The sequence below is a fragment of the Telopea speciosissima genome, chromosome 1 (assembly GCF_018873765.1).
Source record: "Telopea speciosissima isolate NSW1024214 ecotype Mountain lineage chromosome 1, Tspe_v1, whole genome shotgun sequence".
NCBI lineage: Eukaryota > Viridiplantae > Streptophyta > Magnoliopsida > Proteales > Proteaceae > Telopea > Telopea speciosissima.
Window position 1 is genome coordinate 81,817,785 of NC_057916.1, and position 15,758 is coordinate 81,833,542.

Below are 15,758 nucleotides of genomic sequence, written 5' to 3' on the forward strand. Positions count from 1 at the left end.
GTTTTAATAAATTTACCAAAATGTCACCATATGGAGTTGAATATAAAATATAAAGTGGCATCTTTTGTAATTTTAGTTACTTCTTCTGCTCAATTTAAACTAAAATTGTTCCAATGAGATATTTGTGTCTGATCCTTTACACGTGGACTAACCCATGTATTGTCACGTGGCAAATAGTGAAGTATAGTACTTCACTAGGCATAGTGATGAAGAAGAAAACCCTTTTTTATTGGATTAGGAACTAAAAATCATCTGATACAATCCGATGCAGCTAAGACATATCGTCATTAGTATCGATATCGATATTGATATCAGACGAGACATATATTAACAATCAAGGGTTGGTGTTTCTTGTGATTTGGGACCCAGACGCATCCCATTGTGACCATTTTTCTATAGTAAGTGACTAATTCTCAAAACAGCTGTCTAGCAATTCTAAGAGCAGCATTTCTCCCTGTCTTACTAGGGTAACACGGTCATTTTACGCCTTGTTGTGTCTGTCGCGCAGGGCAGTTGAGACAGCCACGCGCAGCACGAGACCCCAATCCGAATTTTTTAGTTGAAATGTGACATTACGTCTAAGAGAATTACCTCATTTAGATCAATAGATTTATAAATAGGAATTTTCTTTCCGTAATCATAATGGTTATACCGAACCTGAAACTATGACCATGTTATCCACATTACTATGATCATGTTATCCATATTAATTGAGTTTGTCACCATGACCATGATGCCCATATATAGGGATGGTTTTTAGAAATCGTTAGCGGATCGACAAAATCACCCAAATCGGATTGATATCAATCAAGGCCGATCCCAATTCTAAGACAATCCCGTATCGGTGGATCGATACAAATGAAGGGCAACAAACAAACAAAAAAATTGATTTTTTGAATGAAAATCAAGGGTAAATCTATCCAATCCGATTCAATTCAAGACGATCCGGATCAATATCCACCGAGGCCGATCCCTTGTTGGATACTGATTCCAAAAACCCTGCATATAAGTGGTTGATCCATTCATACAATGGGGGGAAGAAAAGAAATTCTCTCAAGCACGCATCCGAAGGTTAGAGGGAGGAACTTGTGGTGCGTGCCTGAATACTCCCAACCCTTAGATGCATGCTGGAGGTGTTGGCACATACGACGATGACAACTCGATGTAACCATGTACAGTTACACAGAGATATAATAATAGATTATTATCCTCTCCAATTCCCTATAGTTTGGCAATGCAGCAGTGCTAGTGTGGATGTCCTACACGTGGCAGCTCGAACATCCAATGGTTTGAGTGCAACATAGTCAATGTATTCAGACCGTTGGATGTCCAAACTGCCACATGTCGGACATCCATACTAACACTGCCGCACTGCCCAGCTATAGGGAATTGGAGAGGATAATTTTCCGAGATTAATCCGCATAAATAAATATGTCCATAACAATGATTACACAAAAATTTAATTGAAATCCAGGACTCTTACTCAAGACACTCATATTTTACTCCAAAAGAAATGTACTTTTACACTAATAAGTTTTCTTCTCTGTCGAGTACAAGCTTGAATACAACTTGAATGATGCATTAGCGAGCTTTTAAAAAAAATCAGGAAGCACATGAAAACAATAAGGTTGAGGGGAATAAGCTTTCTTGATCTCTTATTCATGGGACTAACTTGTTGTAACCATGCATTATTGCACATTCACGTGTCAAGTTTTTGGCCTAATTAAAGTTAGCCACATGGCAAAGCAACGAATTCATACTGTTGGATTTGCTACGTGGCCGAATGTGAGCCATGGTTACAATGCATTTGTCACCACTGTTGTGACAACAAGATTTTCCCCTAATTTATTTTATAAGTATTACTCTGCCCTCTCTTTTTTGGTTTTTTTTTTCTTTTCTCAAACGTATCTTTCTACAAAAGCTGGCGAGGCGCGGGAAGTGATGGTTAAAGTAAAGAGGCAACACAATCCAAACGCCTCAGAAGTGCTCCTTGTGGAATTCGAACCTTGTGGAGTCTGGTTTCTGGTTGAACTCAAAGCAGAGCTGCTTTATTTCTGTAGCTAAGACTGCGGCTCCACAGTAGAAGACCCCTGCTCAAGTAATCAAATATTATAGTTAACAGAGCTGGTCATACTCTCACACACACATAAGAGAAGAATCAAAGTTGCAGATGGAGAAATGACTCACCAACGGTGGCGTTAGGGTGCTTTGAACGGAGTCTAGAGAAGATCTGCCTCCATTTAGGCCTAGCGAAATGGGTTCGAACCTGAAATTGATTGAGTTAGGATATGATACTGTGGAAGTAAAGCAAGATTGTAAGAAGAAGAAGAAGAAGAAGAAAGAATCTTGCTTTTGTTCCAGACACAATGTCTATTCCATTCTTGGCGTGGTTGAGGGCTTGAACCATTGTGATGAGAGTGGAACGAGCATCTCCTTCCTCATATACACTTGTTAAGTAGTTGTGCAATTCAATCACACCCTGAAAACCGAAAGTATAAATGAATTTAAGAATCAATTCAGTGTTTGAGATCAGACACTTTTTAAGTCAAAACATGTATTTCATTTTTATCTAATTTTACCTTGTCATCCAACTCAGCCACTTCATTCATCACCCCCTTGAACCAATCAAAGGAACCTTGTTCTCGGGTAACCCAATAGAAATAGGCATTAGTAGTTCTCAGTGGCTTCTGATCTGTTCTGCCATGGTGGCCCGGTTTTGAATTCTGAAATGTTGAACATACAATGATTAATAATGTCAGTTCTGCTTTCTAGAAATTCTAATTCAAGGTAGACAAATTCCAGACCATTTTATTTGCCAACAATAGTTGGATCAAGATTTACAGAAATATAGCAACATTTTTGTTTTGAAAACAAGAGTCTAGCTTAATTTGAGGGAGAGAGGATTACCTGCTCCTCTGCTTTAAATAAGTTGTTCAGCAAATCTTTCAAAATACTGATGAAGGGTGTTGCACCAATTCCTTGCCCAGCAAGTAGAAGAACATCATATTTGCGGTAATCCTGAGCCGGAGCTCCATAAGGCCCATCGACAAAAAGCTTTGGGAGACTATAAATTCAAAAGAATTAATGTAAGGGGAGAAGAACTTATAGAAAATTGCAGATGGTAACTCAATTCAATATGTTGGGTGTGTACGTTTTACTGGTTGATTCATCAGCTCTAAGAAGCCCACTTTTGCCAGATGCAGGAGCAGGAGCTTCGCAAACCTTTTCAAATACCCTCCTGAGCTCATTTGTCCAATCACCCAACTGACGAATGTGGACGCTCAAGTAGTCATCTCCAGGTGATGAGGTAATTGAAAATGGATGCCTGTAGTACAACATCAAATGTTTGTAATCAATCCTTTTTCATGTATTGGATACAGAGGTGATTCCTACAGTAACTTACCACTCAAATGGAGAAACAGCTGGGCACTGAACGAACATGTATTGCCCACTCTTGTAATGGAAATGGGGAGGCTTGGACATCTGCAAGGTGAGTACTTTGCCAGGATAAAGAGCAACCTGGTTGTTCATCAATGAAGAATCGAATCAAGATGTGGGTCGTCATCAAAAAGGTTTTTTTGTGTTTTCATGCCTTCATCGCAATTTGTGATTATCTACTATAGCTTGCTTTATAAATACCTTTATAAGCCGGACGCCATAGAAACCTGATCTGAAGAATCTCAGGAACCTCTCCCCGGCATATAGAGTCATTGGAATGGCTATATACATCCAAGTCTGCGAAGTAAGAAGATACAGAAGATGAAAACATCAGATGGGTGAGGCAGAAGGGTGAAGTAATAATATCATATAAGATGTGAGTAGTCCCATGTGGAGAATTATAGATACTTGGGCACCTTCTCGGCTAATTTATCAATGAGTTCTACCCAACTCCCCAACATTATTTACTAGTTAGTCGCTTACCGTCTTTTGATACCAGACATGGTCGAGGTAGAGATACTGGCCGTGGACGATGAGCAAGGCGTACACAATGATAAAGAGGTGGTGAGAATACCAGAAAGAATTGAAGCCAGTGAGCTTGTTGAAGGGTTTGGGCAGCTGACTACGTCTGAACCAACTTGTCGCGAGTGTCATCGAGATTGCCATTAGGATCACCATCAGAACTCCGATCAGAGGCTCTAGCTGTGACATGATTTCACTGTATGTGGGCTTGGGCGAACCGAAGTCAGCAGCTAAATACATGTTGTAGGCCTCTGGAGACGAGTTAAGTAGCCGGGGAAAATCGCAGGCAAGGTGATCACCCGCATGAAGAATAATACCAACGACGATCGCCGCTGCTATCGACTGTGCAACCCAATTCCATTGCAAAGTGAGAACCAAACGATCGGATGGCGTATCCAAATTCCAAAATCCAAGAAGGGCTTACGTACCTTATGAAAATTTATGTTGTCGTCGAAGGGGAAGATCTTGGAGAGCCTAGTGGACCTTAACCAGGTGATGGTATTTCTGCAGACGGGAAAGAGAATGATGGCCATGTTCAACTTCAAGGTCTCAGCACCACCCTTGGCAAAGAGAAGGCAATAACCCATGACCTGGAAAGCAGCCTTATTTTTGTACTGGATCCACTTCCATGCGAAGAGGCCAACCATGACACCAATCCACACGACAAACATCCACATCCTCTTCCAGTTCTCCTCCAAAAAGTAGCCTGCATTGGTTTTCCATTTCTGGATGCGACCCGGTCTCGCCAGCTCCGCCAGGTTCCTGCTCAATGCCTGGCTCGTGTAGCCCAGAGCTTGGCTGTAATTCAAATACGTGTCTTTCTGGAGCAACAAAGTCTCCAGTTGCCAAAGCTGCATCGACCATCGTCATCAAATCACTCAGTCACACTTTTTATCAAACAATTCACAACCCAAATCAAAGCACTCAATAGACCACCGACACAACGAACCGACTTGATCGTATGAACTCTGAGCAGAGCCACACGAGGTAGTAGTAGGTAAGGTACTACAGTCCAAACTCCAGAGCAATCGTTTACCGAAAACGATTGACCACAGAGTCAGAGAGAGGGTCACTCTCGTTCTCAATCTCTCTTTTCTTCCCTCAAAGGTCATTGTAATTGACTCCATGTCTCCATGTCTCCATGTCTCCATCTCCATGAGTTAAACGGAAAGGCTTTTTCTACAGAATGAGTATTTTTGCCACGTTCAGGGCTGATGTGGCCATTTCAGCCACCTGTCCAGTAATGGACTATTCCATATCCAAAATTTCAGGAGAAAAGAACAATTTGGATCCAAACAATATGCCACGTGGAAGAATGGGTTCTTCTCCACCACTGCAAACCTTCCACTTTCCATTACCTAAGATAAGAAATCGAAAGCAGTAAATTAAAGGAATAAGGGAGCCCACCTCAATATAACCAAGCCCTTCTGGATCCAATTCCTCCATGATCAGAGCTGCGTATTCCTCAGCCTGCTCTTTCAGTCTCGCCAATTTATTTGCAGACGCACTTAACTCGATAATCTGCATTTTCAGAAAATTCCACAAATGTTTAAACAGGTTAATAAACACAGAATTCGAAAGTCCATTCTTTTCTTAAAACAAAAGCTATTGTATTGAATGAAAATCATAATCCAAAAAAGTTTTCAAGTTTTCGGGAATTCGATTCAAAATTCCATCTGACAATTCTCGCCACCCAACGACGATGAAGGTTCCTATGAGATTATCTGTCAACATCTCTAAATTCAAAAAGAATTTCTGTAATTACAGAAACTTTTTAAAGCTCATTAATTGAAGTAGGCAGAAATTAGGCAGAGCAAGAGGGAGAGAGTGATATTTTTCAGCACAGGCAGGTTTGGGTTGTTGGTTTTGGTGTTTTTCTCTTCTATGTTTACCAAATCCATTTAAATTAGATTTGACCCTCTTTCTTAAAATATTGTTTGAATGGTCACTTGGTCAGAGCTTCCTGTTTTCTAATCTTTCCTTTTCTTGGAAGATTTAATTTTGAGTTACTGAGAGAAAGAATCTAACTGTAGAGATAATAATGGAGGAGACAGAGAGAGAGAGAGAGGAAGAACTGATTCAAATCAAAGAATAAACTACGTACCTCCTTCACCTCTTCTTCTCCGATTCGTCCATCTTCGTTCTTGTCCACCCTGCAATTAGTGTAAATAATACGATAAAACACATGTAATTTTAAATAAACGATTGCATATTTTATTCTGTTCTTTTCCTTTTCGGCTTTAATTAGTTTAGTTTAATACGTACATGTCGAAGAAGATCTGGAGGCGAGAATCGAAACTCTCATCTGAGATTTGGGACCAACATTCGTATAGTTCATCTTTACTGATCTTATCTGTTTTCAGCCTTCTCCTTCGGCTCAGAGCATCGAAAAGCTCCAGAGCAAATTCTTTGGAATCCTTCATACCTTTTTAAACAAAAATAAAATAAAATTTAAGAACATAAAGATAATGCAGAGAGAGAAAGAGAGTGGATTGAAAGGTAGAGAACCTATGCATTGCCCAAAATCTGCGCGCAGAAGGAAACCGTCTTTAGCAAGCTTCTCGAAGTTGGTCTCCACTTGAGTCCATCCATCCACACCTTTCCGCTTACTTATGAATCGGAGTCCACGAAGAGCTTTCTGAGCACCAGATTTAGTCCGATCGAGTTCCGCTCTCTGTCGACGGATAGCACGAGCTGCAAGAGCCGAATCGAATCCAGAACTAGCGCCAGCATTCTGAGACGAAGAAAAGGCTTTACCATGGCCCCATGAGAACCTCTGTGAGAACTGTTTCACCTTTGACACTGCCTCAGCTTTCAATTCCTGAGAGAACTGAAGGATACGAGTAGACGCATTTCGCCTCATAGTCGGCGACCTTGACATAGATGCCGGTGTATGAAACCCACTTCTGGGGTCGGATTCGATATCTAGGGCGCCGACAGGCTCAACTCTGCGGAGAATTATGGTATCGTCATCCTTGAAATCAAGAGTCACTTCCACATACTCTTCCGTCTCCGGCGAAGATACACCGCTGAAAGTTCTCCCGGCGACCGTATCTGAATCCCATCGTCGTTCATGCCTCGAGAGGCCCCTCATTGTTGCAGACAAAATGGAAAAAACCGATTTAACAGAAAAATTATTAACTGATCCTCGCTCTTTCTCTTTCTCTGTCTCTCTCTCTCTCTCCCTCGAAAAATCCCTCAGGAGAAGCTCGAACTTGTGCGCTTTGGCTTGACAGATATATCGAAAGGAATGGATTTGCAGTCGTCGAACGCGTCCAGAATCTCTCAGCAAAGACACTTACGCGGAGGTGGTTTCAGCTAAAGCAAGTACGAGAGAGAGAGAGTGCAAATGGGAAAACGAAGAAAAAGTGAGCGAAAAGCTCGAAAAGATGGATGACTGCAACTGAGCGACGTTGCAGGGGAACCCTGAAACAAACGAAACTTATCGAAACGAAACTGTACCGAAACGTAACTTTTGCCCTTTTCGCTTCTTTTGGGTTTTCTTGCTCTTCCTCTTAATTCTTCGTTTTCCTTTTGCCTTGTTGGAAGGAAAAGCTAAAACGAAGTCGTAGGAGGAGTACGAAAACTCAAGAGAAAATGGAAGTGGAAATTGTTAATTTATATGGATTGGTTTCCCACTCCTTTTCTATGGATTCTCAGGTATAATCGCCCGTCAACTGCGTGAAGCACCACGCGCTCTAAATGGTCAATCACGCAAGTGAAAAACAAAGACAAAAAACAAAAAACAAAAAATCTATCCGAATGTCAACTGTTGACCTTTAAGCTCTGATTGATCACTATCATATTCAGGGACATGGTTGTTCCCACATAATGCCAGTGTGGGGCATGGTTGTATGTATCGGTATCTTACCGTTTATATTGGGTGATATATACCGGTTTTGCTAGTCATTAATATCGATATTATGCTTATAGCGTATCGATAGCATGGTACGGACATGGGATAAAATGGTCAAAAAATTCTTTTTTTAAAGAAATTCAAAGGTATTCTTGTCCGATACAGCCGATACCATTTCAGTATCGTATCGATTTTATGTGTTGTCGATACCAGTTCCGATACCGTGTACTAAAACCATGGTGTGGGGTAAGCGGTATGTATCGGTCTGAATCAGATGTCGACACGAGATTGGCCAATAATTGGTATCGGTCTCTATCGATACCAAAACGAATTGGTCTCTATCGATATCAATATGAATTGATTGATCCGATCAATTCAATACCGATTCCTCAAACCATGATGTGGGAAGAATTATGCATGCCATACCAATCGCAATGCAAATTAATGGTATCACCCAAATGGGTAAAGCAGAAGAAGAGAGAGCCAGTATAGGCCCCACATTTCATTATTTTTGATGGTCCATGCTTAAAGATATGCTTATTTATCCCATATATTTTTTGAGCAAGAGATGGCTACTTAGTTGCCTGTGCCTGGCACCAACGTAGGGCAAAATGAGAACTCAAGTAGGAGCATGAACATGGATGGAAATTTTTATTTTATGGGGGTGAGGTAGTAATTTTATGTGCTTTTATGTTTGGGTGTAGGGACACGCGACAACACAATGTTCTTTTACCTATATTTTTTTAAAGAGAAAAAGGGTTTCTAGACATCTATTTCACATGTTATGACTAATGTTGGATAGAAAAGTCATGTATCGATTCTAGATTAGTCATTTGTCAAATTTTAGAGTCTAAGTCATTCTAACATAGTTTTCAGTGTATTGGCATGCATCCTCATGTTTGTTCATACACGCCTATGGTATTCTGACCACCATTGTGCACTCTTCTATAGCTTTGGATTTTTAATTTCCTGTTTTACCACATGACAAATTCCTATAAGATTGAAACTTGACATGTGAGCATGATATATCTAGTTAAAGGTTTACCTATCTAAAAAATTTGGATCCCATTTGACTTACTAAATTACAGTTAAAAAAAAAATTTCATACCATGTGCATGTAGAAACCGGGTCCCACTTCTTTATTGCAACAGGGAACACATTGTGTGAGCAAGATATGTTGCATGCTTAAATGTATAGGTACTGTATGCATACATGCTGCATGTCTTTCACCCAATGGCTTCACAATGTCATGGGCCCATTAAATTGTGTATAACATATGAATGGGCCCATTTTATGGTGGGTCCATTGACATATGTCATGCTAGCATGATATATATATATTTTTTATATAGATAGGCCCTAAGGAGAGTTGAACTCATGATCTCTTAATTGTGAGGTGTTGATCCTTGCCAATTGAACAATTCCTCGAGGTTGCTTGTGAAACGTACAGGGGAAACATACACGTAAAAAGAATGGCAAGGATCCACCCCTTAATTAAAAGAATCATAGCCAGTTGTATCCTACTATAGAGTAATTAACATGTAATGTTAGGGGATTTTAGGGTCGGGCGTATCTTTTGTTGTGGAAGCCAAACTTCTTATCTTTGTGTATTGAAAGTCAGGCCCATTGTGGTACGTCATGGTTGAGGCTGAGACAATCTTTTTTTTTTTTTCTTATTGGTAGCTACTTTATTGAAGGTGGGCGGAAGAGCCCGCTGCCCTCCACCTTCTCGCCCTGCTCCCCCCCCCCTCGCGATCGAGCACTTCACCCAGTAAGCCCCGTGAGAAGGCGGGGATGGGAAGGTAAGGGTTAGGAGATTCGAGGATTCAAACCCGAAACCTCCTGATGAGCATGGTTTTAGTGCACCAGAGCTAAGTTCAATATTCAAACCCAAGTCTCTCTCTCTCTCTCTCTCTCTCTCTCTCTCTCTCTCTCTCTATCTCTCTCTCTCCTACCCAATGCCCTCCTGGGGTCATGGAATTAGTCTAGGCTTAACTTAGTTTAGAATGTTCTTTTTTGCTCCATTTGTTTTCATGTAAAAGTTTTGGAAAAATAAAACTGTAAAATAAGATTTTTCATTATTTGTTTTAACATAAAATGCAAACAAAGCCATTGAAAAAATAGGAAGATTATATATGAAAGAAAAATTTCTTGGAACAGTTTACAATGAAACAAACAAAGCCTATGAGTAAAAATCATCAAAAATAAAGAAATTGGTGAGATTCATCTTCATGTTGTGGAATGCAAACAGATCTAAATCTGAATTAATTTAATCATGATTCAGAATGTTCTTTAGCTCCGTCAATATTCTCATTGGTTTAAGAAGTAATGCTAATGTACATTAATCCATAGTTGAAAAATCAGATTTTTACTGGGGCGAGTCGACCAAGTCAAGTCAAAATTTTGGAAAACCTAGTCAAGTCGTGTAGATAGGTCAAGGTAAAAAATGACGAGACCGAGTCATAAATCGTCTAAGTCAATTGAGATTCAATATTTTTATCTGAATCATGACAAACTCGACGAGTTTAGTTATTTAAAAAAATAAAATAAAGCCAGTTCACTTAGAAAGTGAGTTAAGTAAAATACTAAATCTTCAACTCTTCGACTCCCTTCTCTTGTTCAATGGTATAAACTGTAAATGCATTGATATGTGATTACTTATTTTATCTGGGTTTTTCCTATTTTTTTTATATTTTTCTGATTTTTTTACTAATTTGTACATATTTATTGTATTAAAAATTAAAAAACATGACTCGCCTTGATCGGATTTTACAAGGCCGAATCATCAGGTTTTTCTAAAAGACGAGTCGAGTCAAAAAACCTAGTTTTCCAACTATGCATTAATCAATTATATTTTATATTTTGCAAGTAAAGCCATTAATGTTATTTTAAAAAATTCTTTTCCCCCTTTTCTTTCAAAAATTTTAAATGTGTTCACTTTCCTTTCATATTACATAATAGGAACAAATGAGGTCACTAACACAATGTCAAAAGCCAATCAGGCACAATGGCTAATTCCCACACATTAGAATGATTGTTGTTGTTCTTATTATTATTCAGAGAACCTATTTCCTTAAATGTTATTGATTTTTTAGTAAAAGATTTTCAAACAATTTTTAAAATATTATATTAACACATTGAAAAAGCCTAAAAGGGTGATTAATTTGACATGAACATTGCCCCCCTACAGTGTCTCAAAGTTTTAATAAAAATAAATTAGTAGCAAGCATTTAAAATGATAATAATTAAGTTTAACACCAGGATAAATTTTGGTATGTAAGTAGAGAGAGAGAGAGAAAAATGCACTCTATGAACCTTTCCTACATGCCCTATCATATGGACAAATGATGTGGCTATTTTAACTGATGGATAAAGAAGACACAGTCTAATCCAACCCCACGTCAATTCTTAAAATGTAAATCAATTAAGAAATCCTCTTATTATGTATTGCCACATACTTTGCTGCATTCTCCAATAGTACTAGATTTTCAAAACTATGTTAAAAGTTGGAGCTAAAATTTGATATACGAGTGGGTGACACAAGGATCTCCCTATCCACAAACTTTGAACCCCATGCGTCAATTATTGGCTTTTAAATTGGGTGTAAAAAAAGTTCCTACCAAGAGACGTGTAATAGCTAGCTCTTAAGAAGAAAAAAAATGCTGCCTGATCGCATGGTTCTTGTGCCAAATACGAGCATGCGAAATTATCACTATCTTCCCATGAAATAAAAAATCCCATCCATGTTGATGCCAGTACTCTTCGCTCTCATTGACCTCCGCATTAGTGCAAGGGCCCATGCGATTGATTAGGTTACGATCATTTACCTATAAAAAATGAGAGATAGTTTTTCACAACGCCATTGTTGGGAAGAATCTACACACCACACCCATTATAGTAAAAAAATGATATCAACCATATGAGACCCACATAGGTCAAAACAAGAGAAACTATTTATTGTGGAATCACATCTCATTATGTGAAGGGGTGCATGCTGGAATCTAGATTCCAACGTGGTGCTCTTTTTTGTCCTATAAAAATTTTGAGATAACTAATGATGACTCACTCATGTGCCAAATGAATAGGGCGAGTTTCAAAAGCACTTCTATTGCGATGCAGGAAACTGAATATCTGGATAGACTCGATAGAGGTGCAGAACTGGCTGACGGATGCTGATACTTATCCTTAGCCTTGAAAATTTTTTCATTTACTTTTTCACATCAAAACTTATTTTAGTTTATTTGGTTATGTAACTATTATGAAGCAGCCTAGATATTATATCCAATAGGCTAGAACTATGAAACTCTCTACAACCAATATTCAGGATATTGTATTATTTTTGGATTATTAATTAATTTTCTGTTTCTCATAAAATAAAAAATAAAAAAAAAAAACTAGCTAGACTCCAAGTTTTCCAACTTCTGCCTTTTAAAGTCTTTTCTTCATCGCTCTTGTGGAGAGAAGATTAGTTTTGGACTGGCCAGAACGGATTAATTGCAGTCAACAAAGAATTACAAACTCAACCCCAAGGAGTCTGGTTTCTCTCCAGCGCGCCAGTGAGTGCAGTGTACATCGGATGGCTGAAGTTATCCAGACAGCTCAGCCATCCGATGTGCGGTGCACTCACTGGCATGCAAGAGGATTTTTTTGCAACCCCAGGGCCAACATTTTCCATTCTCCAAGGTCCCAACCAACACTTCCCGTGGAGGACTACGAAATACGAACTTAGTTTGTTACTCATCGAAGTTGTGCTGCAACAAATAGGGTGAGTCGGGTCAAAGAGTGTAGGACCCAAGATCTTACCGCCTCAATTTATTCAAGATTGATGTAGTCCAATTTGGGGTAGAATTGGGCCGTTTCGGGCAACTCAATGGGAAATGAAAACAGTATCATAGACTTTTTTCCACGTTAAGAATGTCATATCAGCTCATGTATTAAGGTATCGATATCGAATTGATTGATCTGTATCGGTATCAATCGTAACTAGTATTGTACCTATTGTTAGCATCGGTAAAATAGGTGGTGTTTTAGGTAACCTTCTATGCTTCATTATGCCTAGTGAAATTTAATGCTTCATTATTTACCACTTGATAGTACATGTATTAGTCCATGGGATACAGGACCTTACATACATCTCAATGACCAAATTTTAGTTTAAAAGTAGACAAAGGAAATTTTCTAAGCTTTAATTATATTTTTTCAGTAAAATTACCAAAATACCATAAAATGGAGATGAATATAAAGTACAAAATGACAGCTTTTGTAAATTTTGTTACTTTCTCTACTCATTTTAAGCTTATATTGTATCAATGAGATGCTTGCATGGTCCTCTATCCCATGGACAAACTTATATACTCACATGGACTTACGAATATACGATATGTGGCAAATAGTGGTATCTGCTTATTGAACAAAGGGCCAAAGTTTTTTTTTTTTTTCTTTTGGGTAAAGAGGAGTCTATTCAAAACGTATTAGATTTCCAGGGGTTTGAAATATACAAATTAAGTGTACATTATAGTTGAATATTAATATTGCTTTTCATGCTATATTTATTAAATCGAATCAAGACAATGCAATTTTTATCCTCCGCTGTCCGGAGGGTGCTGTCTCCTCACATGGGGGTGAAATGATCATACAACCTCCTCTCTAACAGTGTGTTTGGACAGGGAGGTTAAATGATCATTTCGCCCCCATGTGAGGGGACAACACCCTGACCGGACAGCAGAGGAAAAATCCTGTAACAAAAAATTTATACCCTAGTTTCACAAAAAGATTGACCAAATCATATTAACTATAGAAATTATTGTTCATAAAACTTGATCCCCTCTCTTGGTATGAGGCTTAACCACAATTGTAATAAACACTATCTTAAAGTCAACTAATTGGGTCTTCTAGAGAATGATTGAACAAAGATGGAAGATCTATTACAAATGAATATTATAAATGGTATTAATAGATCTTCCATCTTTGTTTAATCTTTGTTATTCTTTGATTGTTGTTTGACAAAACCCTCAATTATCATATATTATTATTTAAATTTTTTAAGTTAATTAAAACTCATGTTAATTAACCGGTAATTTAAATTTCTTTTTTGTTATTTTTTTGTAAAATTATAATTTTAAGTAATCCAATCCATGACAACAATTTTACATATCCAATCATTATATATGCATAAATCATAGAAAACATGGTTGTTATTTCTACCCTGTGGTAACTTTGAAAGCTAAGTGGGTAATCTAGAAACCTTTTCTTCCATGTATTTTGAAAAATTTTAGGGTAAGAGTTTCCTATTCGGAAGCATGGCCCCAGTGCCAGCGTGGCAGCCAATGAGAGTGTACGAGAAAGCATCAACAAGACTGGGATTTCTGACTTTTAGAGGGGCGGAGGAGGTCATTTGCGCTATGATGTGTTTGGGCGTAGGAGCTACACTCCCGGACAGATCATTTTTCCCAAAATTTTATTAGATGAGTGCAACTTTTTAGCATCGTTATATCTACTAAAAATTAATTCTAAAATTGCAACAAAAAAAAAAAGATAAAATAATTTTGTATTTTCTGTTTGTTGCATCTCAAATTATTGCCTAGCATTGCAGAATAAAACAAACAATTAAGTAACTTGAAGGGGGGGAAAAATTAATGGTGCAAAGCTGAATGAGAATGTTAAGTACACTTTAATATAAAAGTGTTACAAGTGATCCTGTAACCACAAGCAGCATAGGCTCAACATAATGAGAGTTGCGCATGAGATCATACAAGACGACTTCAAATATGAGTCAGACGATGCGAGTAAAGAGAAGCTTCAAAAACTGTTCTGCTTCCTTTTTATATGAAGAAGCGAACAGAATGACATTTAGGCATGCTATTATTTTTTTGAAGGGAATTAGAAAATTGAGTAAGAGATTGCTACTTGGTCGTGTAGCCTCTGCACCAGAGTAGGGGCCAATAAGAGTGCACCTAGGGGCATCAACTCGGATGAGATTTATTTCAAGAGAGGTTGGACGATAATTTAGTGTACTCTTATGTTTAGGTGTATAGGAGCCACGCGATCACTCTGGAAGGTTTTAGAAAACAAGTTAGGAACTTTATTACCATTATTGTCTAGCTAATTAACTTGAAATCTCACCAAATATATAATTTATCTATCATGTCTTTCTACAAAAATCCAAAAATAAATTCATTTTTCCTATATTTAGTTAGTTTTTTTAGTGTTGTTTATTGTATACTAAGTTTTTGAGTTAATTACACAATCATTTTTTTGTAGTTGATTAGAAAACAATTTCTTTTCATTTTTTTTTCTTTTAATTTCAATTTCTTAATGCTGAGTCGATGACTTCACGGCCTCAACCAAAACTTGGATTTGAACAGAAAAATGGGAAGGAATCCCCATGCCGTTAATGTGGGGTTCCTGTCATTCTCTCTTCTCCCTGATCATGTGGACCCCTAAGTGACGAAATAGAATTACATGCCTCATTTAATGTGGCATGAGAGTTCCCCCTCCCTCCGGCAACATTAGAAACCCACACACTGAAAAAATATAATTTAAATTAAGAATCTATTTGAAACAAAAGATCGCGTCACCATCAACAATCTATGGGAAGTAATAACTCACACCAGATTCCTTTTTTTGTTTTTCTTTGGTCTCCTTTCCCTTTTAATCCTGTTTATAATCTTTTTCGGATGATTTTCCTGGACATTAATAGGGTGGAATGAGTATCATAAGTAGGGGATAAATGAATAGTCAAAATCTATTTTCGTATCTATATCTGTATTCGTATTCATTTAATATTATTTGAATCCATCCGAAAGCTAAATGGATGTGGATACTGATAGACTATAGTTATCTGAAAAGCTATATTTACTTGTAAACGAATAAAATATTCGATCCGTATCCGTGTCTGTATCCGTTTAGCACTATCCAAATCTGTTCAAAAGCTAATCGGATAC

The 15,758-nt window shown here is 38.0% G+C and overlaps 1 protein-coding gene across 1 annotated transcript; it reads right to left on the minus strand.

Moving 5' to 3' along the window:
- Positions 1-1,894: 1,894 nt before the first annotated feature.
- On the minus strand, positions 1,895-7,284 carry LOC122666775 (respiratory burst oxidase homolog protein A-like). Its single transcript, XM_043863229.1, has 15 exons — positions 7,206-7,284; positions 6,469-7,118; positions 6,226-6,385; positions 6,065-6,113; positions 5,368-5,481; positions 4,389-4,811; positions 3,922-4,302; positions 3,640-3,735; positions 3,404-3,519; positions 3,152-3,325; positions 2,908-3,064; positions 2,580-2,717; positions 2,351-2,479; positions 2,188-2,266; positions 1,895-2,090 (listed from the first exon to the last, which is right to left on the minus strand). The coding sequence occupies exons 2-15, from the start codon at positions 7,052-7,054 to the stop codon at positions 1,978-1,980; spliced, it is 2,715 nt and encodes a 904-aa protein (XP_043719164.1). The 5' UTR covers positions 7,055-7,118; positions 7,206-7,284; the 3' UTR covers positions 1,895-1,977.
- Between the last annotated feature and the right edge of the window lie 8,474 nt (positions 7,285-15,758).